At 36.9% G+C, this 22,481-nt stretch overlaps 1 protein-coding gene across 10 annotated transcripts in view; it reads right to left on the bottom strand.

Moving 5' to 3' along the window:
• NRXN1 (neurexin 1) overlaps positions 1 to 22,481 on the bottom strand; it is a 961,338-nt gene that overhangs the window by 260,041 nt on the left and 678,816 nt on the right. For 6 of the 10 annotated variants that reach the window (XM_079940440.1, XM_079940438.1, XM_079940441.1 and 3 more), the window contains one exon: positions 18,010 to 18,093. The exons of the other annotated variants lie outside the window; for them this stretch is intronic. In XM_079940440.1, the coding sequence (XP_079796566.1) occupies positions 18,010 to 18,093 (84 nt within the window). The remainder of the gene's footprint in view (positions 1 to 18,009; positions 18,094 to 22,481) is intronic. 10 annotated transcript variants of the gene reach the window in all.

Below are 22,481 nucleotides of genomic sequence, written 5' to 3'. Positions count from 1 at the left end.
TCACTATGTACTCATATTTTTCTATTCTATTTTATATTTATTGTCGTCTACTTCATTTGAGTGTTTGTTTAGGAAACTAGTAGGACCTTCTAAATACATGTTTAATGGGATACAACCCACAGCTTGAAAAAAAACTGTTATTATATTATAATATAAATATATTATATATTTATAGGTATTATATATTATAGGTATTATAAATATATGGAAACATGGTGGTCAGCAAAGGTTTCTGATCATGGTTAGAGAGAGGTTAAATTATCACTCAGCTGGGTCACTTTGATACCATTCATTAGGTGTTTGAGGGTGATTCTGAAAAACAGACTGGAAGCAAGGAGATAATTTTCCAAGATCAGGCAAAAAAGAACAGGAATGCAAAAATCAAGTCTAGCTAGACAGCAGGAAGAATAAATTCAATAACTTAGAGTCTCCAATAAGGGGTGATTCCATATTGGAAGCATGATCAAATGAATAGTCACAGCACCCTCATTCTTGGGTTTACTGGTTCTCTTGGTAGGTTATCTTGGTAGGCTTTCTGACACACCCACCTGAGAGACAGGAAATAAATAAGTGACATACCCTTCCGACTCTAGATTTATCTTTCTGGGCTCTGACCGCCTGAAAACCAATTTTGCTTGTCTGAGAGTAAAACCTTAAATGTACACAGGGTTGTTCTGAAGAGGACCCCGCAGAAAGTTATTAAAAGCAGATGAATAGGCATGGCTTTCTCTGCTCAATCCACTCTCATACAAATGTCTATGCAACTACCAGAAAAGAGCTTAGTATTTCTTTCTCAATACTAGAGGATGAGATTGCTCCCACAGGACTGAAAGAATTTTTCTTGAGCTTACTATAGACGAGGCAATAATGCCTTATGAAATATTTTAAACTTATTAAAAATAGGGCTTCCTTGGTGGCACAGTGGTTAAGAATCCGCCTGCCATTGCAGGGGACACGGGTTTGAGCCCTGCTCCGGGAAGATCCCACATGCCGTGGAGCAACTAAGCCCGTGTGCCAAAACTACTGAGCCTGTGCTCTAGAGCCCGTGAGCCACAACTAATGAGCCCACGTGCCACAACTACTGAACCCACACGCCTAGAACCCATGCTCCACAACAAGAGAAACCACCGCAATGAGAAGACTGCGCACCGCAACGAAGAGTAGCCCCCGCTCGCCACAACTAGAGAAAGCCTATGAGCAGCAACGGAGACCCAATGCAGCCAAGAATAAATAAATAAAATAAATAAAGTAAAAAAAAAAAACTTATTAAGAATAATTATTAGTAATAGTTTGGTAATATTGGGTTATTGTAATTCCCTAATTTTAAAATATCCAAGTATATTTGGACTCTCATTATTCTCCTAGTCTAATTTTTAGTACTGATTTTAACGAGATAATAAAAGCAAAAACAAAGGAAGTTACATGCAAACAAATGAGTGAGCCCAACGAAGATACAGAGAGGTTCTTGAAGGACTCCCCAGCCTGATTTTCTTCTCGGAATCTGGGACTGGGCAAAAGTCCTGAAGTCAGTGTGTGAAAGATGGAGATGAACCAGTTTCTAGAACAGAGATATTTACTCCTTTGCCCTATCTGGCCTGATCCACATCCAAAACCAAAAACACAGACATACAAACAAACAAGAAAACAAAACTAAAGTAGAAACATAGCCACTAAAACTGTCGATTCTGGACTGGGCTGTCTGTGGACATCTGGCTCTCAGAAAACCCCATTTCCCCATAACTCGTTCATTTTAGCCTTCAATTCTAAAGGAATTACTTACCTTCTTCACAGGCAGGGTTTGCATAAACACACACATAACAATCTACAATTCCCCATTACCCTACAGTCATGTCCTTGTCAGTAGAATTTTATTTCCTAGTCTATGAGAGAACTAATCAAGACAGACACTTGGGAATGTACCTGTGCTACCTTGATCATCACTACCTCAGAATATTGACTCTGAATTCAGAATTCAGCAGCAACAACTCATAAGGGAACATAACAAACCCATCTCAGACAAGATGGAGTATAAACAAATAAATACAAATAAACACAATGGGCAAGTCACTAAGAAACTTTCACCAAGCCTGATAATGGAAAGATTTCATTCCAATTAACTGTCATTGCTTTTAGTTCAAAATATACTAGGGCTTTTCCATGGTAATGCATAGCTAGAATGAGGAAAGTGTAGCTTTTCAATCAGCCAAATAATGGGGACATAATTGTATCTAAGATTCCTACCAGGCCGTAGCAGATTGAATACAGTAGCCAAAACTGGCTTTAGAATAAGGCAATGACCTTGAGCCCACAAAGACCCAGTTTAAAATCCTGAACCAATGACATAATGAGTATTTTTGTGATAATCATTTAGCATGCAAATTATTGGAAAGTCATTAGGACGTAGTGTGTACCTACACGCATAACGAGTCCATTTTTATGTTAGCATACCCCAAAGCACTTCCCTGCTGTGTGTTTTACACTGCTGCTGCCTTATGTTTTATGTGTCTGCATTAATACTTTAATTTTCATATACACATCCTTAGGCCATTTTATGAAGGGCATGACTTTTAAAATTTGGTCGATATATTAATGTAAAATAAGGTCATTTAGCAGGTTGTCCTAAATCAATTCCCTGTGTTCCCTCTGCACACTCAAACCTTCCAATATGGTTTCTTTATTATGGGCAATGCAGAAGTTAGATCTGAGCTCTAAACTCTCAGATTAACGTGCATATGCACTGACTGTCTTTCTTCAGATGATGGATACTACCACAAGTCCTCCCTAAAAGAATAGATCAATCCTCTTACGTGAAAATAAACAAAAACAATTGATTTATATCAACAATTCATACATAAGATAGAGTTTTGCCCTAAATTGGCCATTGTGATTAGAATACAACTTTGTTGCCTCAGAAAACCTATTTAGTATTATACAAGCAGAAGGAATGTGACAAGGTGTTAAAAAACTTTTTTAAAGAGGCAACATAATGTAGCGATTAGGAATAAAGGTTCTAGAACCAGACAGTCTCTATCAGACCCAGTTCAACCATTAACTACTATGTGAGTCTGGTCTAGTTATTTCCCTCTTTGAGCCCCAGTTTCCTCAATTTAAAATAAGAACAATAACAATGAGTACTTACACAAGATCTATTGCAAAGGATAAAAGATCCATGTAAAGCATTGGCATCTTATTCAACATGTTTATTATTATTATTATTATTATTACTACAGAGATGACTTCAGAATTGCTATTAAAAACCAAGTAAGGACATGGGTGGCATGCTGTATTTCAAATTCTGATTCACCTGCCACTATACATATGACATTCATATCTTATTGTCATCACAGAGCACAGTGCTTAAGAAAAAGAATTCAGCTTTAAATCCTAACTCTATGACTTATTATCTGTGTTTCATTCATTATCGTCTTAACATCTCTATAAAATGGGTAAAAACAGTTTTACCTCCTTTATGGTGTTGTTGGGAGGGTTAAATAAGTTAATATATGTCAAACTCTTAGGGAAAAAAAACCAAACCTCTGGTACTTTTAAGCACATGACAAATATTTGCTGTTGTGATTATCCAGTTTAACTCTGAAGAGAAAATGCCCAAATATTTAAAAATCCAGAAGAAAAACAGAACTACTAATTTAGTAGTCATTAAAATAATCATTTAAAAATCATAATAATAACCATTAAAATAATAATGCTATAGTTAGCTCAGATGTAACATGCTATCGTTTGCCTGTTTCTTCACATATACTATCCAACATGGACTTCTCAACAAGCCTGTGATGTAGGCAGGCTACGGATTACTATCCTCAGATTATATTTCATGACATTGAAGCTCAAAGATCAGTGACTCACTGAGCTACATAACAATGAATGACAGAGCCCAGGGCTAACATCTCGGGGTGCGCTTCCTGCTCCAGTGTCTGTTCTACTACACTGCTTCTCAGCAGCCCAAACCCAAAATCCATAGCGAGACTGTCCATCACCCATCCTGATACAGAACCCTCCTGAAACAAGACACCATGATCCTCCAAATCAAAAGCACAATGCTTCCTGACTCAATCATTCTACAGGAATTATAGGTAACAACCAGTAAATCTCTACAAACCATAAGGTCATTACTACAGACACGCACTCTAGAACTACCAGTGCGGGTAGATTATATTCGCGTGAAGAAGAGATCTGGTTTTCCTTTGCTTGTGACACTTCATATTCCCTTTGTCTCTCAAGTACGCTAGTGATTAATTATTTGCAGCTGGATAGGACACTGCAGGAACAGGTTACTTTTTTTTTTTTTTTTTTGGCCGTACTGCACGGCTTGCGGGATCTTAGTTCCCCTCGACCAGGGATTGAACCTGGGCGCTTGACAGTGAAAGCCCAGAGGCCTAACCACTAGACTGTCAGGGAATCCCCATCAACAGGTTACTTTTGAAAATATCCTTTTGATTTCCAATTTTTCAGCCTCTTCCATGGAAAAGTGCATATTTTCATTTTGTTTTTAATTGCTGTTTCCCCCCGTAGCTTCGATAATTGAGGATATTCCTAATTACACACCACATAAGGTACAGTTAGTATACCTCTAGTGCTCCTAGCTTTGCAAATAACAGGTGGAATCTGTTTAACAGAAGAAAACCATCACCCCATGGAAATTCTCCCCTATGCTTTCGATAAAATTCACGGCCATAAGAAGGATGCATTATGCAAATATCCAAGCATTAGGACTTTGCCACTTTTAGTTTGTTTTAGTCATTATAGATGAAAGAATATATGTGGATACACACCCATTCCAAAAATACATATATAAACATATATATGTCTTCATTTATCACAAGAAAATGGCTTAATTTCATATATTTGAGAACAAGACCATTTAGCACTCAACTCAGAATTTACACAGTACTAAGGAGAGAGGAAAAAAAAAAAAACTGAAGTCAGTAAACACACAAATCTTTCCATTGACAAGGTGTCCTTTCTCAGCTTCCCTTCACTTTACCTCTGATTTTCTTCTCAAATTATGGGCTTCAGACAATTCTGCACATTTTTCCTCCTAGAGAGAAGTCATCCTCATGTCTGTTGGGGAAGAAGCTGCTCATGAATACTCTTAGGCAGGGAGTCAGTCAATAAGCATTTACTGAATCCCTGGTCCACTGAGCACTGTACTAGGTACTTAGAACTGAGTCTTTCCTCAGGGGAAACAAGGAGGTGAAAGCTGTAACTTTTAGTATCATTACTGGTATGAATGCTATGGGCTGACTTGTCCCTCCCCCAAATTCACATGTTGAATCCCTAACCTCCAACGTAATGGTATTTGGAGGTGGGGCCATTTGGGGGATAATTAGGTTTAGATGAGGTCAGTAGGGTGGGGCTGAGGCAGGAGATAGATGGGCTCCAGGTTAGACATTTACGGCCAGCCTCCTGTTTACACTTCCAGATAGAAATAACAACAGGAACAGAGTAAACAGCTGGACTTTGCCTCTGGTGGACACTTTAAGATAACAGTAATGGCAGGGGCAGAGAGGAGCTGAGTCCTGTCCAGATAAAAGATAAAGAGACCACATATTTCTCATTCTCAAGGTCAAAGAGACCTTCCCGACTACACATGCGGAGAAAGGTTCCTTGGGGGCCAAAAAGGGAGGGGGTGCCGCCCCATAGTAGGTGATGTCAACCTACCCATAGGCCTCTTTGCTAGAATCCATCTTGGCTGAGAGATGCGCGCGCACACACATGGGAGGACCTTGAGATAAACCAAATATGGACTCAGAACCAGGCAAAGCAAGATGATTGATCAAAGGAAAAACGGAAGAAAAACCCCATATAAGTGATTCGAACTACCACAAAGGTGCGACTCTCTCTCTAAGTCCGCCCATGTGTGTCTATTCACACGTACTCTTTTTCCTACTAAACACTTTACTTGTTTCACTATTTTCCGTCTCTTTGTGGAAATTCATTTCTACAATACAAAGCCGACAGGCCAGGGCCTTGTCACTGGCCACTGGTCATCTAGTGGCGAGGATTCAGCGCTCTCACTGCCGCGGCCTGACTTCAATCTCTGACCAGGGAACTGAAATCTACTTCAAGCTGCCACAGGCCGAGGCCACCTGAGATCAGGGCTTTCATGATGGGATTAGTGTCCTTACAAGAAAAGACCAGAGAGCTTGACACTCACATGCTCCCACTCTGTCTCTCAGTCTCTCTCTCTGTCTCTTTCCCTGCCATGAGAGGAATGAGTAAGAAGGTGGTCACCTATAAGTCAGGAAAAGAGCTCTCACCAGAAACTGACCATACAAACACCTTGATCTTAGACTTGTAGCTTCAAGAACTGTGAGAAAATAACACTTGTTTAAGCCACCTAGTCTATGGTATTTTGTTATGGCAGCCAGAACTAAGATAATCACTGACCTCCTCAGGCCATGAATAAAAGATAAAAAGGTTTTCTTCTTCCACCTCATAAGTTGTTAAAACAAACAAACAAAATCTCTGATATATCTTCTTGGGCCAAATGCATTGTGGTGACATATATGTTTTGGCTCTGGACCAAATTTACAGACCAAATGCTTCTGTGGTCAAGAAAATTCAAAAATTTACAAGTGGACCACCTATTAGGCAAATTCTAAACATTTCCAACAGTTCTGTATTTTGGATCAGAGCTTCTCAACCTCTTCACTACTGACAATTTTTTTTTTTTTTTTTTTTTTTTTTTTTTTTTTTAGCGGTACACGGGCCTCTCACTTCTGTGGCCTTTCCCGTTGCAGAGCACAGGCTCCGGACGCACAAGCTCAGCAGCCATGGCTCACGGGGCCCAGCCGCTCCGCTGCATGTGGGATCTTCCCGGACCGGGGCACGAACCCGTGTCCCCTGCATCAGCAGGCGGACTCTCAGCCACTGCGCCACCAGGGAAGCCCACTACTGACATTTTGATACAGATAATTCTCTGGTGTGGGGGCTGTCGTATGAATTTTAGGTTGTTAAGCAGCAGGCCTGGCCTCTATGCTTGATGTGCCAGCAGCATCCCCCAGCCCAACTGTGACAACTAAAAATATTTCCAGACATTGCCGAACATCCCTGGGGGCAAAATCATCTCCATCAAAAACCCCCATCTAGCCCAAAACTTAACTGAACACATGTAATTATGTTATAGAGATATCCTGTAATGATAGCATATAATGGTCTGGAAATATAATGACCTTAAACATAAGATAATAAGATATAAGATAATAAGAATCTCTCTCTCTCTCCACCTCTCTCTCTCTCTCTCTCTCTCTCTCTCTCTCTCACATACCCACACCTCCCCACACACCCACACCAGCATTAAATAAATGCCTGTTGGAAAAAAGAAAGGAAGGAAATGAGACAGCATGGAGCAGAGAAACAGAGTACAAGCCTCAAGAGACAGTCTTCACTGATTTGTTCCTAGCCTACCTTGAATTTTAGAAAAGTCTCATAATCTCTCCACGGCTCACCTTTTACATACGTAAGATTGGAGGCTTGGCTAGAAGATACATATATAGTCCCTTCAATTTAAACAATCTCTGATCCCTAATGTATTTCAGATGAGGGTAAGAGAAGGAATATTTTGAGTTTAAAGTTCTGAGAAAAATTAAGTGAGCTAAGTTACATTCTAATATCAACTATATAAGCTTCAATTCTAAGAACAACTTGGCCAGCTATCTTGAGTATCTTTGATGATGCCAGGAACAGATTGGCTGGATGGCACTGAATGAAAAAACCTCTTCAACACAGCCTGTTCAATCTGGCCTATCCGATGTTCTGCCTAGGATAACTTTAAATTTGGGTAGGCTTAGAATTCTTCCTTGGTGTCTCACAGGCTGTAGGGAGGACAGTCCATGATAAATGCCATCTTCATTAAAAGTAACTTCTTGCCAATGATTTCATGCTACTTTTGTTCTACAATACTGCATATAATTTGAGACATGTTGCCCACAAAACAGAAGTTACACGAGGTTGGAAAAATCATTCTACTCTCTTTTGGGAACTTATATAACACCAAATAGGGATCGAAGGGAATACATCCGAAGTCTGCTATGGAATTTGGATTATAAATGGCCCACTGCAACAGTAAACCCTTTTGCTGGTTCACTGGCTAGAAGTGGGACAAAAGGAAAAAAAGCTATCTGTAGATTTCTATAAGTTAAAACATCTCATTGTATCCTTGCTATAAAAAGTATGCCATAAAGTATTACTGCAAGATTCAGCAATGATTTACTTTGGAGGTCTTCCATGAAAATGGCTTTAAGAACCATGTTAGCTTGTAGCTGCAGAAGACAGAGGTAACATCCGTAGCTGGGATCAGGCAGTAGTTCTTGGAATTATGGAAGATCCAAGGAGGAAGCCATGTATAAATTTCTCCCTGATTTCATTTCAGAGAATGTGCTCTTTGAAGAGAAATAAGGAAGAATATTTGAGAAGATTTTATGTTCATAATGAAAACAAAGAAAATACTGAAGACTGTATTCCCAGGCCTCTCAGTTCAAAGGAACCAACCTTATTGTTAGCCTAGCCAGAAAAGTCATTCACTGGAGAACAGTGGCTTTAGGAATTATTAGGAAATAACTCAGAAAATATTTCAGTAATATCAAACTGCATTCTTCACAAAAAGGTGGAACCATTCTCTAATTCAACACATCTCCCAGGGAGAAGGCAGTAGATGTGAGTAGGTAAAGATTCCTAACCTGTCTAGTCACATCAGCGCACTAGCCACAGAGAAAGAAGATAAATTCGGGAACCACCTGAAGTGATTTGTTGATCAACTGTGTACATAATTACTGCTTTTGTTTCATTAATTTTAATTACCTGTTATCCTTTTGTCCTTATGCCCTGAGGTGAGTTTTTCATCAAAAATGGGGGATGATTTTATGAATATTACATGCAAACAAGCAAATTAGACTCACTGAACTTGGGAGATCATTTCTTCCCCTTCCTTCCTCTAGGGTTAGCTGCTATTTTCTGAATGTGATATTGATTCTATGGTAACATGCACAAAGGTATTAATCAGGAGAACAGGAGCTTCTGTGAATTCAGTAAAGCTTATTACAGAGTACCTCATGATAACACATTACCAATCTACGACCCCAATAACAGCAGTCCCTTAACTATAGATTACATTTTTAAATGGCTGTCCCTTTTACATGCTGTATATTGGAACACTCTTTACAGTTTCCACAAGAGCTCTTAAGGAAGAAAAGAATGGATAATGAAAAATAAAATAGCAGCTCCTGCTTAAGGGCACTTAACCTAGAGGTAGACATCTAGGCAGACCCAAGCAACCTATTGCTCCCCCTTCCCCTTTCTTACACTACCTACGGAAGATCATTTTGCTTTTCAACACCATGATTCTAAAATTAAGTACTGTATCCCATTATTTGTGTGTAATCAACAGTTTTTATTATTTTCATTTTCAAGCAATTATTATCAAAGTTCAATTTTTATATGATAATAGCCAAATTCTGGTGAGAGCCTTCGAAGCAGATACCCACATCTTGCTGGGATTCCTGCAAACGCATATACTCCTTTTAAAAAGTCTTGTAACTACCAGTAATCATTGATCCAGTCATTGTAATCATATGGAAGAATATGTCCTAGAGTAATTATCTTAAACAGAAAAATGTTTTCTACTCACAGATGTTCAAAGTAGTATTATTTGTAATATTTGTGTTTGTGTGTAAACTCATTAGGGGCTTCCTTTCATTCTTGTATATATTCCAAATTTTCTTTAAGGAGTATTTAGTATTTATAATTAAAATCATTTACTTTAAAAAAGCATTCTCCTTTAACAGTGAAAAGAGCTCTAAAGTACTCAAAGAGCTGAGGAGAAGAAATAAATTTCTTTTCCTTTTACATGTAGATAACATAAATGCATGATACTAACTACTAAAGAAAAGAAAGAGAAAACATGGACCTAAGTTTGTTTTTGTTTATTTTGTTTGTTGTTAAGTGCTCTGTATTGCAGTTGACTAACAAATCAAATTTTGAAACACTAGGCTTTCAGTTCCTCTAAGGCAAAGAAAAAATATTGTTTTGTCCCTTACTCCTTGCCTGGAATACCACAGGTACTCAATAAACTCTTGCGAATATATGAACACGGTCTTTCCACTGGGTCAGAACCATGGATAGCGAATCAGCTCTTTTTTTAAAATAGAACATGCATTCTCTTAAGAGGGAACAGACGTATAGTTGCCGAAGCTCATTCAGCTTCATATTGGTCTCATTACATAGGCAAATAGTTACCTTCTCTAGGCCTCATTTGCCCCACTGGTAAAATAATTCAATGGCTTGCCTTTTCAGTAGCAGAAGGCTGCATCAGAGAAATACTGACCATCCATAAGTGAGGCCTAAACTTTTTTACCTTCTCACATGGATACATAAATATTTATTTCCTGGCATTACTCTGATGATGAGTTTTACACCTTTGCTTATCTGAAGAAGAAAAAGTAGGAAAAATTGCTCAGTAAGGTAATTTCATCAATATATCTATTTCCTTATTGTCCTCAGCCCACAGTACTAGGAACGGTCACCCCATGAACTTGATGACTTCATTAGGTTATGATGGAAAATGAAAAAATAAATTGTTGTGAGAACTTCATTTTCAACTACAGGAAAGGTCAAGGACAGGTCTGATTTGGTAATCTCAGAGAAAGACAGTATCAAAAATTCTCCAAATTCTTCATAATCCCAGGAGTGAGTGTATTATTAATTTTCTAAATTTAAAAAGGCAAGTTTTAAAAAATAAAAATGGCAAGATTTTCATCTTTTGAGAGCTGCAAAGGAAAGGAAAAACTAAAAGAAAACATGCTTTCTCATTCCCAATTACTTTGAAATATTCTCCATGGATTACTATTTCCTAAAAATTAACACCCCCCTCCCCCCCTTTTTTTTAAAGAGTTTTAAAAACCACATAGCTATTCTTTGACTAAAAAAAGTCACTCTTAGAGTTTAGCACAGGACCTAGAACATGGCAGACTCTCAACAAATGTTAGGTCTTCTTTTTCCTCTCCCCCAGTCTTTCCTATTTCTATGAGCTAAGTTTTATTTTCTAAGACTTTTTCCTTGATCTTCTAGATTCGAAAATGATATCATTGATTGGAAAAGAATGAAGTTTAAAATCCTAGATTAGGGCTTCCCTGGTGGCGCAGTGGTTGAGAGTCCGCCTGCCGATGCAGGGGACGTGGGTTCGCGCCCCGGTCCGGGAAGATCCCACATGCCGCGGAGCGCCTGGGCCCGTGAGCCATGGCCGCTGAGCCTGCGCGTCCGGAGCCTGTGCTCCGCAACGGGAGAGGCCGCAACAGTGAGAGGCCCGCGTAGCGCCAAAAAAAAAAAAAAAAAAAAATCCTAGATTAGTGTCTGAGCGTCAGTAAAGATGACTGGCTTCCACATTTTGTTACTTTTCATGTTCTGGTTCCATTTCCTTTCTCGTAGTTCTCCTGGAATTTGCCTTTTTCTCTCTGTCTTTCATAACCCATTGCCCTTTGTGTATTGGGATTCTCTCTTAAGTTTTACTCCCTATTCTCTGGAGCCATAAATCCCAATTCATCCAGGTACATTTGCCCTTATATTGGTATCCACCGCTCTTGGATTTGTGTTGTTCCCGTTTTGAGCGGCTCCCATCCTCTCGAAGTCTGCTCAGCCCATTTTCTAGCTGACTGTTACCATCCTCCGTTCATTGTGGAAAGTCACAACCATGAATGTTATCACAGAGATACCTCATAAAAATCTGTATCTTTATTATATAGAATCAGTAGGCATAAAAAGAAAGTTCTTCCAAGTAAGAAGTATAACACTCTACATTTCATAGTTATTGGTAGTAGATTGGTTTTGGGAGTAGATCCCAGGAGTAGTGCCATCACATAATTCACCTTGGATTAAAATTCATTAAAGAAATCTATTAATTAGAACCCATGCAAGAGCCATTAGGTGTACAACATCTAGATAATCTTATTATAAGGCTGTCATGGCAAGGGGCATTAAAACGCGGTTCTAACAATGTATACACACCACAGAGAGAATGACACTCAGTCTAAATCCACAGATAAGTATAGGCTTTAAAGACTCAGATCACCAGCAATGTGCTGTGAGTTATTTTTCAACCAACCCTAGAAGATATTTAGAACTAAGGATTTCCTGAAATGTGACTTCAGATGTGAGCAGGGAAAAAAACAAAAGGGATAAAACTATCCACCATTTTTTTCTGTTAGAGCAACAATGAAAATGTGTCAGCGGCATCTGCTCCTAAAATAACACAATAGAATAAAAATTGGCAACTGAGGCTTAGAAGTTAATTTCAAAGGTTTATTCTACTAGAGGGTTCATATTTAGCAGCTGTCAATTCGCTACCAATAACCATAATAAAAATCAGCAAAACCTGAACTCTTCTCCTGCCAAAGAGACAGTCATTTGTGAGTGTTGGAGGTTTTTTGTGATGTTGTTTCTTGAAAAAGTAGATGTCTATTTCATTGAAACAATGTCTTTATTTACTGAAAAATTTCATTTGAGAAAAAGAGGACTGAAACTATTTTTCTACATTTTGAAAAAATTAGTATATGAAAAGGTGTGGGGTTTTCTTGTTGTTCCAATATTTTTAGGCAGTGTTTTACAACCTGAGGTAATTTTGACCCCCAAGGGGATATTTGGTGATATCTAGAAACATTTTTGTCACACTAGGGGCTGCTACTGGCACCTAGTGCATAAATACCAGAGATGCTGCTAAGCATCTTATAATATATAAGGCTACCCCTAGGACAGTATTTGGCCCAATGCGGCAACAGTACCCAGGTTGAGAAACTTTTGTTTAAAGGAATTGGCTTGATGGATTTAGGCTAAAGGTGGGTTTGCATTTACAGACTTTCCAAACCATGGTTTCCATCAGAAGTGCCATGGTGGAGAGCTGCTGTAGGCAGACACTGGCTGTGCTTTAAGCAAGTGCTATTGGAACAACAGAGTCTAACTCTTTAGATAAAAATTATAGCAAGTACATTCACATTGATGTAATTACGTTTGCGTCCGCACTTATACTTGATATGTTTCTATGTACAACATTTTATAACTGGGTCATAAGAATGAATTCTTAACTAAAATGGTACAGGAAGCTTCTTTGGATAATAATTACCTTTTAAATGTACCTTAGCTAATATTCCACACAGGCTCTTTAATTCATCATCAAAAAAATGTTAAAAACTTGAATATAGTTTTATCCCAATCACTTTTATCTCATCACTTTCTCAAATTAAAGTTATTTCCAAAAAGCATATATAAAATATAATTAGATTACTCATTTTTAAAATAATAATTTTAAGGACTCTACGTAATAGAAACAGCTACTTTCAGGCCAAAAAAAAAAAAAAAAGGACTAAGGATCCATAGTTCATTGGGTCTACTCTTTATTAATCACTGACAAAAATATTTTATATCTAATACTGATTTACTTTTAAAAATGTCATCTAACACGTAAAAATATTTTCAGAAAAACGATTATTTACCCCGTGAAAAATAAAAGAACAGAGAATAAAGCAGGGGCAAATGAAACATATATATGTATGTTTCTCTCTCTCTCTCTCTCCCCCGTCCCCACATATATATCCAATAAAATTGATCTTCGGCAAATAATATCACTAAGAAATTTAAGGGGGACCCACTCTACTATCAGCATGGTGACTTCCATTTAAATCAGAAAACATTTCAAAATTCAGCATCTTAAAAACTTTCTCCTTCCATTTGGATCCCCAGAACATTCAGTGTCTCTCCCTCCCTCCTTCCCTCTCTTCCTTCCTTCCTCCCTCCCTTCCTTCCTTCAATTTAACACTTATACAGCACTTAAAATATGCCTGATATTTGTCTTAATTTTTTACAAGTATTATATTAACTCATTTAATTCTCCTAACAATCATATATGTGTGTGTGTGTGAGTGTGTTGTGTGTGTATTTATATATATATCCTACATTTTATAAACAACGGAACTAAGGCATACAGAGATCAAGTAATTAGCCAAGGTCTTGTACCTAGTAAGTGGCTGAGCCAGGACTTGTATCAAGGCAGGCTGGTCCTAAAAGCCATGCACTTTATCCCTTTGCAGGTTGCCTCTCCTCTTTATCACATGCTACTATTCCTCATGTTTATCTCAGGCCTGCCTAGATAGTGTGGCCTTGGAGGAGAATGAATGTTGTGAAAGGTTGCAGGTCAAGTCAAAAGGAAATCTATTGGAGAAGAGTGGCCTTATCAGCTGGTCCATCCATGGAGTTGGCTTTGTCCAGAAATCTCTTAGAAATACATGTTGAAAAATAGTAAGATATAAATTAAAAGCATCTGTTCTCTTACTGTCAGCTGTTTATGGCATATATTTTATGTCACTAACAACTCATTTCTTCTCCATAAGGAGAGCCAGAATAGAATGGTACTTAAGGGCATGGACTCTGGAGCTCTACCTCCTCGGTTTAGTTCCTAGAACTGCTATAATTATGTTTCTATTGCATTTCTTGAATGCTGAGCAGAGACAATGCTATGTTTTCTTCTTCATGGGAACACTGTCAGATCACATTTCCCCGTCTCTTTGTATGTAAGCGGGGCCATATCGCTATTTCTCTCCAATAACATGAGTGGAAATAATGTGTGACAATTCCAGCCCAAGATGCCTAAGAGCAAGTGTACCTTGTCTGAGTTCCCTTTCTTGCCTTATCTAACATCTGGATGCAGTGGAGGATTCAGAGGCCTTAAAGGATAGTGGAGCCACAACATGGAAGAAGCCTGGGTCCTTTCATTACTACATAGAGTAAAGCTTCCGCCCTTGACATTGAACTACGGTTGATTATCATGTGAGTCAAAAATAAATCTTTATTACGTAAAGCCATTGAAATTTTGAGTTGTTTCTTACAACAGCTAGCTTTTATTATGCTAACATGAATTTATATCACCATGTGACCAAAATGATCACTCAAACTCCAAAGTACTTTGACTTGGAATTGCTTTACTCAATCTGTGTTCCCTTCCAGAAGAGTTTTGACAAAGTCCCATTACCTATGTATCACTTTTCTGCCGTTAACTGCCCTGTCCTACCATCCAATCACTTCAGCACTTCTGTATAGATTCAAATTTCAAATGTTAAAATAACTTAGTTCAGACACAAATATTTACAGCAGTTAAATGTTCATTTGTAAACCTAAGGAATACCAGTACAATTGATGGAAATACCTATTATCCAAGTAAAATATATTGAAACTCTCTGCTATAAAATCTGACTTTTTCACTGTTTGATTGTGCTACCTGAATGAACAAAACAAAAAATATGGCTCATACGGTCATAGCTCTCATAAAGAAAATTATGTCTAATACTAATATTACCTCTTCCTACAGATATTATTCTATTCAAAACAAACAAGGAAATCTTTCATTTTGCTACCCCCTTAGCAAATTAGTGACTAAATCTAAGTCTTAAGTCTTCATGCCAACATTTCAAGAAGGGCTCCCTAATGCTTGTAAATTGCCAAAGAGATGTAATTCTAAAGGATATGACCTCTTAACAAGTACTTGGAAGAAATATTATGTTCAGGATTTCAAATAGGAATTCATTGTGCTCTTTTAGAAGTTACGCCTTCAGGGTCTTCTGTTTGTGATGGTTCAGTCCCAAGGAGGACAGGGACCATCTGGGTATTACTCAGCCTTTGGCAGATGCGTAGATTCTCCTATAACGTTTTCATCTCCAAATGTCTCAAACAGTTTAAAAACTAAGGGATTATTGATTGATTTGGCAATACTCCTCGTAATCTCAGTAAGAAGCTCAGAAAAATTTCCTTTGCATCCATCATGCATACGTTGCTCAAAGGCTGAAAGGACAGAGAGTATTTCTTCTGAACTTTGACTGAGCCACTAGAGTTAATGGATATACAATATCCATATATTTTATTAAGAAGATATAAGCAATATCTCAATCTGTATTTTCTGCCTGTGAATAAACAAAATCTCTGGAAAATTACAGAATGGTTCAAATCAAATTTTTAAAACTATTATTTATATCAAGAACATATTTAAAATGTATGTCTTCTGCAACTGTTTGTCTACTAAATTACCAGTTATTTTGATCAGTGCTGCGTGTATAAAGACAAATCAGATGTGGTCCTTGACCTTAAAAAAAATTTGCAAAATACTAAGACAGAGAAAGACAAATACCATATGATATCACTTATATTTGAAATCTGAAAAAATGATAGAAATAAACTTACTTACAAAACAGAAATAGACTCAGACAGAGACAAAAACTTATGGTTAGAAAAGGGGAAAGGTGAGGACAAATTAGGAGTTTGGGACTAACAGATACACATTACTATATATAAAATAAATAAACAACAAGAACCTACTGTATAGCAGAGGGGATTATATTCAATATCTTGTAATAACATAAAATGGAAAAGAATCTAAATCACTGCTGTCTACCTGAAACTAACACAACATTGTAAATCAACTGTACTTCAATGTTAAAATGTTGCAAAATAATGAACAAAATGGAAAGAGATATTTCTAAAGGTAAGTAACGTCTTACTTACCCTACAACATAAAGTCATAGGCAATAAAATCATAAAATCATCTGCTGAGTCTGTTCTAAAATGAGACGACAAAAGCAATAAACACTGCACCTAAAGCCCAGGGACCATAAACATCACACATTCTGAAAAATAGCTGTCAGCATGGAAGTCTTGACCATATGTTCACAAACTCAATTTGGATAAAAGGAAAAAGGCTGAAGTCTTGGCACACCAAGGTCAATATGTAGATATATTCTAATTAGCACTTAAAATAAAATTGCCAGCATCTCCACAGAGAGCTCATTTCTTTTCTTAAGGATCAGTAGAGAAAAAATTAAAAGACTACTATTAAATTAATAGCACTTTTTATTTTGTTTTTGACATCCAAATGCAAATACCTTTTTTCTTAAGAAGCAGTGGTGAAATAAAATTAAAATGGAAGTTTTTTACCCAGCATAGAATTAAGTACAGCTTGGTGGAAAACGATCCATTGGAGAAGCCATCTAGAATGAGCCATCTCAAAACTTTTAAGAGGATTATAACTCAGCATAGTAGGAAGGGAACATATATTTGACAAAGTATTAGACCAGCACAGAAGTTTAAGCATATTCCTGTGTTCATTTCATATATGAGGGAACTGAACTCATAGAGTACTGAAATCATTCAAAGTTAAAGAATTAATGTGTCAGGAGATTTTGGACAAGAATTTGGTTGAGTCTCAACATTCTCTTCACACTATACATGAAATATGCCTAGATGATGTGTACTGACTGACCTCTCTAAACTTCACAAACTGAAGGGATACAAAGTATAATAATCTTAAATGAAGTAGGAATAGATTAGTAGAAAAAGGGTGTTGTAAAAATTAGAAGTGAGTTCTAATCCAATGCCATAGTAACTTCAGGTTACTAATTTTCTTAAATGGAAACAATAAATCCTCATTTTGTCCAACCCATAGGACTATGGAGACCAAAGTAAGATAATAAAAATGGTGAATATTGCAAGTTATTGTTATTTCCAATTATTATAGAAAGTTTTGCAATTAAATATCATTTATCCTTAAAAGAGATTAATAGACTACTAACAGCTTTTTTCTTGACCTTTTTTTCTTAAAGCAGAGATGCAATATGTAAATGAATTAAGAATGCTACACTGAAGAGTTTATATACTTTTCTCAGGGATGCATAAAAATTTCTTTATGGATACATTCTAATTTAAAAGATAATTTTGTCTAAAATATGTATGGCTATTTCAAGGCTCAAGTGTGTAGGCAATTATCCGAAAAAAAAGCTCGAAGTTGGACTAACAGGCAGTTCCCATATTAACTAAGGCACTACTGGTAGCAGAATATGACTTAAAAAAGAACAATGTCATTTTCTATTGATTTAGTCTCTCTTCTTTCAAACCACGCTAGGCCCTAACATTAAACTCTCTTAACAATTCAAAAAAAAATTTTTAAACATTTCCATCACTCACTTTAATTTTTCTATTCATGCATAAATTCACAGAAAGTTGCAAAAATGTACCAGGAGGACCCCAGTTTCTTCCAATGACAATATCCTGCATAACAACAGTACAATATCAAAATGAGAAAACTGGCATTAGTACAATCCACAGGGTTTATTCCAATGTCACCAGGTTGAAAAGACTTGTGCTTGTATGTATGTGTGTGTGTGTATAGCTCTATGCAATTCTGACATGTGTAGATACGTGTAACTATGATGCAATCAAGATCAGAACTACTCTATCACCATAAGGCTCCTTCTCGCTACCTCCTTATAGCCACATGACCCTCTTGCCCCATTCCAGCCCTAACCCCTGCCAAACCACTAATCTCTTCTTTATATTGGTGTCATTTCAAGAATGTCATATAAATGGAATCATCCAGTCTGTAAACATTTGAGATGGACTTTTTTCACTCAGCATAGTTCCTTTGAAATCAGTCTAAGTTGTTGCATGTATCAATAGTCTGTTCCTTTTTTTTTGCATAGAAGTCAATGATATGGCTGTACCACAGTGTATTAACTTTTTAAACAAATTGATGTTTACTTTTTTCAAATATATAATATCGTTAAAATTAAAACATAGGCTAAAAATATCTACCTAAAATATAAAGAACAGTTTCTTCATATGCTGTACAAAGATGTATAGAAAGAAAGAATGTACTTCCATAAAGTTTGAAAAAATAACATTCTGAAATAGAATTTTATCCAAAATAGATCTAAAACTGTCATACGTTCTATTTAGTGGTTCAATTTGTAGCTGCAAAATTTGTATCTATAACCTAGAAAGAGTTATAAATATTTTACTCAGTTTCAGCACTTAATTTAATTCATTTACACATTAGACTAGGTTAGATTATTCAGTGTAATAAGAAATATGGTATAGATAATAGTTAGCATTTTATGGTTCATTGTCTTTGAAACAGGAAATGTATTTTTTTAAAGATTGACTATAGATTTTAATGTAATGTTGCTGTGATTACAACATTTGTCTTTCAGATACATTCTGAAAATATTTTGATTAAATAAATTAGTGAATATCTATTCAATAAAATACTATATAGCAATTTAGAATGATGATAATAGTACACAATTTAATGGTGTGGGATATATTCGTGAGCCATTAGTAATCGTCATAGAAGGTTAAAAAAATAGTTTATATAATATTATTTTATAAAACAGTGCATATAAATGCACACATACATAAAGAAAATTTGGAATAGTATATACATATTGTGTAGTAAAAATAAGTATTTAAAAAGGGACATTCTGAGCTACTGTTTGGAACATTACTTTTGAAATGCTTTTAAAAGGAACTTGAACACAGTCTGACTTACAAGATCACTATTCTTATATAAAGGACAGAATTTTCCTTTTGCTACAGAGTCAATGTTCTTGTACAGTAATATTATTTTCTTCTTTTTATTCAGTTGTACTTAATTAGTTAACATGTTTGCTTTATTCATTTTCATAAACATAATTCAATTTTTGAAGTTCCTTCCTATCTTCACCAGCAACAGCATAGTGGCTGCATAACACTGATTAAACAAATTACTTCAAAACAAAAACCACAAAAATAAAAGACTTCTTAGTTTCTCTAAATATATCAAATTCAGCTTTTAATAAAGTATTTAGAGTTTGTGCATGCTCCAGTATTGCTCAACTCATATCTTATGATTTCTTTTTCCTTTACTTATTAAACAAAGCTGCTGTACAACTGCTCAGCTATTTACCATTTCCTCCTACATCTTGATTCTTAGCAATTTTTAGTGATATTCATAAACTGTAGCATATTACTGATCAATATTACATATAGCCTCGGGTAGACTGTTCCCTCTTCTGCCACCACTGGCAACATATAAAAACTGTTCAGGGCTTCCCTGGTGGCGTAGTGGTTGGGAATCTGCCTGCCAAGATGGGGGGCATGGGTTCGAGCCCCGGTCTGGGAGGATCCCACACGCCACAGAGCAGCTGGGCCCATGTGCCATGGCTGCTGGGCCTGCGCTCTAGAGCCGGAGGGCCACAACTACTGAAGCCCACACGCCTAGAGCCCACGCTCCGCGACAAGAGAGGCCACTGCAATGAGAGGTCCACACACTGCAGTGAAGAGTAGCCCCCGCTCGCTGCAACTGGAGAAAGCCTGCGTGCAGAAACAAGGACCCAACGCAGCCAAAAATAAATAAATTAAAAATAAATAAATAAGAAAAAAATTTTAAAAAAACATTGTTCAATCGGTGCATCTGCTTCTATTGCCCTGAATAAAGCTTGCAATTTATGGTGTCACTAATATCTAATTTTCTTTTAAACTGGAAACTTACCTTTCATATATTAAGCACTAGGATTAGTACTTCAAAGGTATCTATTATAAAATTTTTCAATTAATAATAAGGTACTCATAGAATAATGGGATCAATTAATGACATAATTTTCTTTTAATATTTTACATCCATTATCATTTTGTGACCACAAATGTAGCTCAAGGACATATTATCTTCTAATTTGGAAAAAAAAGTTGGGCAATTTGAAAGTGATTGTATCAACTACTTCGAGAAAACAAATGTGGATCCTGCACTATTCATAGTGATAATACCACCATTACTACTATTAGTAACAGCTAATACTTACCCAGTGATTACTATCTATCTGTTACGTACTTTAATTCCTCTTGTCCTAACAACAACCCTATGAGTTAAGTGACTTCACCTATTTAACTGGCTATCCTGGTCACACCATCGGAATATGGGGGAACTGCACTTGGACCCAGGCAGTCTGGCTCCAATTATGCAGTGCTAGAGTGGATGTTACAGAAATTCATCCAAATGTGAACTAATTTAAGTTAATCTACACCTGAATTTTTTGGTCCCAAGGTTCCCATTTTCAAACTTGTCCATGTCTGCGTTAATCAGCCACAGCTTAGCTCGAAAGCTGCAGTAGTTCACTAGTTTTCCTGCAGCTGATGAAAGAGTCCAGGTATCATGTATGGACATTTTCTTGAGGCTTTAAGCATCACTTTACCATATTATGAGCTTACCCTAAAGGCTAAATGTCATATACAAACAAGGGAATACAGATATATAATTTCTAGCTACCCTTATGCCAAAGGTGGTCTACACATTTTCCCTAAATTTTATTAAAAATTCAAGAACTTATTTCAACATCTTTACTCTTCCATCCTTCAACTTTACAAATAACATTAAGTGCCACAGTTTATACATGGACTAGCATTCTAAAGATGCGACGTTTTCCTTTGAAAGAGAATATTTGGAAGTTAGAAGACTTGAATCTGAGTATCATCGCTGCCCTACGACATCAGATAAGTTCCTTAACCTCTCTGGGTTGTACTTTACTCAATTTGGACAATTTAATTATGTGATTTCCATGGCAATGGGCTTTTCTAAGAAATGTCTACAAGAATTCAAGATGAATTAGAGGTTCATTTAGTGATGGTGATCCAAAGGGACACCCATGACCTAGTGCAATTTACAGAGGTTTGATTATGATCTATTTTCCCCTCTCTGTTCATTAAGGAACAACAATTAACTTTACCTGTTTTTACACTTCCTGAAAACAACTTTAAATGACAGAATGAAAGCTATAAAACTTGACTTTATGATCAATTTGAGGCCATCTTTAGAAAGAATAAAAGTGTCAAGTTGGGCTTCCCTGGTGGTGCAGTGGTTGAGAGTCCGCCTGCCGATGCAGGGGACACAGGTTCGTGACCCAGTCCAGGAGGATCCCACATGCCGCGGAGTGGCTGGGCCCGCAAGCCATGGCCGCTGGGCCTGCGTGTCTGGAGCCTGTGCTCTGCAACGGGAGAGGCCACAACAGTAAGAGGCCCACGTACCGCAAAAAAAAAAAGAAAAAAAAAAAAGTGTCAAGTTAATATTGGCTCTGCAGATGAAGAGTTTACACAGAACCATTTTTTCTGTCCATTGACAGAGCAACTGGATAATCTGTGGAAGTCTGTTTTCACCTGAACAGTTAAGACCTCAAACATATCCTGAACTGAAGTTCAACCCATGCATAATTAAAATCATTCTTATTCCGTATTCTATAAATATGCAGAAGATGCAAAATGAGAACCAAACATATTCCCCTGCAGAAGCTACTTGCATCCGGCCAAACCTCACCAGAGATCACTTCAAAGATCAATTCTTCATGGCACAGAATCAGGTTAAAATGATGGTGTGTGATCAGGCTGCTCCCTTTTTTCCCATTGCATTATGCATGATCTCTGACTGCTCATAATATAACAAACTGCAGTGTTTCAATAGTGATTTGCATTCTGTGCTAAACTGCAACAGCTATTTCCATTTTATAGACTAATGGTCTATTACACTGCATATTTGTAATATCACTTTTTAAATTTCCTCTTAATACTACAGCTCTGTTTAGACAGTGAGGAGAAATAGGCTCTTTAAAATATTTACCATTTTATACATAACA

This window comes from Stenella coeruleoalba (genome assembly GCF_951394435.1).
Source record: "Stenella coeruleoalba genome assembly, chromosome: 13".
Lineage (NCBI taxonomy): Eukaryota > Metazoa > Chordata > Mammalia > Artiodactyla > Delphinidae > Stenella > Stenella coeruleoalba.
Note: the sequence above shows the minus strand (reverse complement) of the source record. Positions and strands in the feature narration are given on the sequence as shown.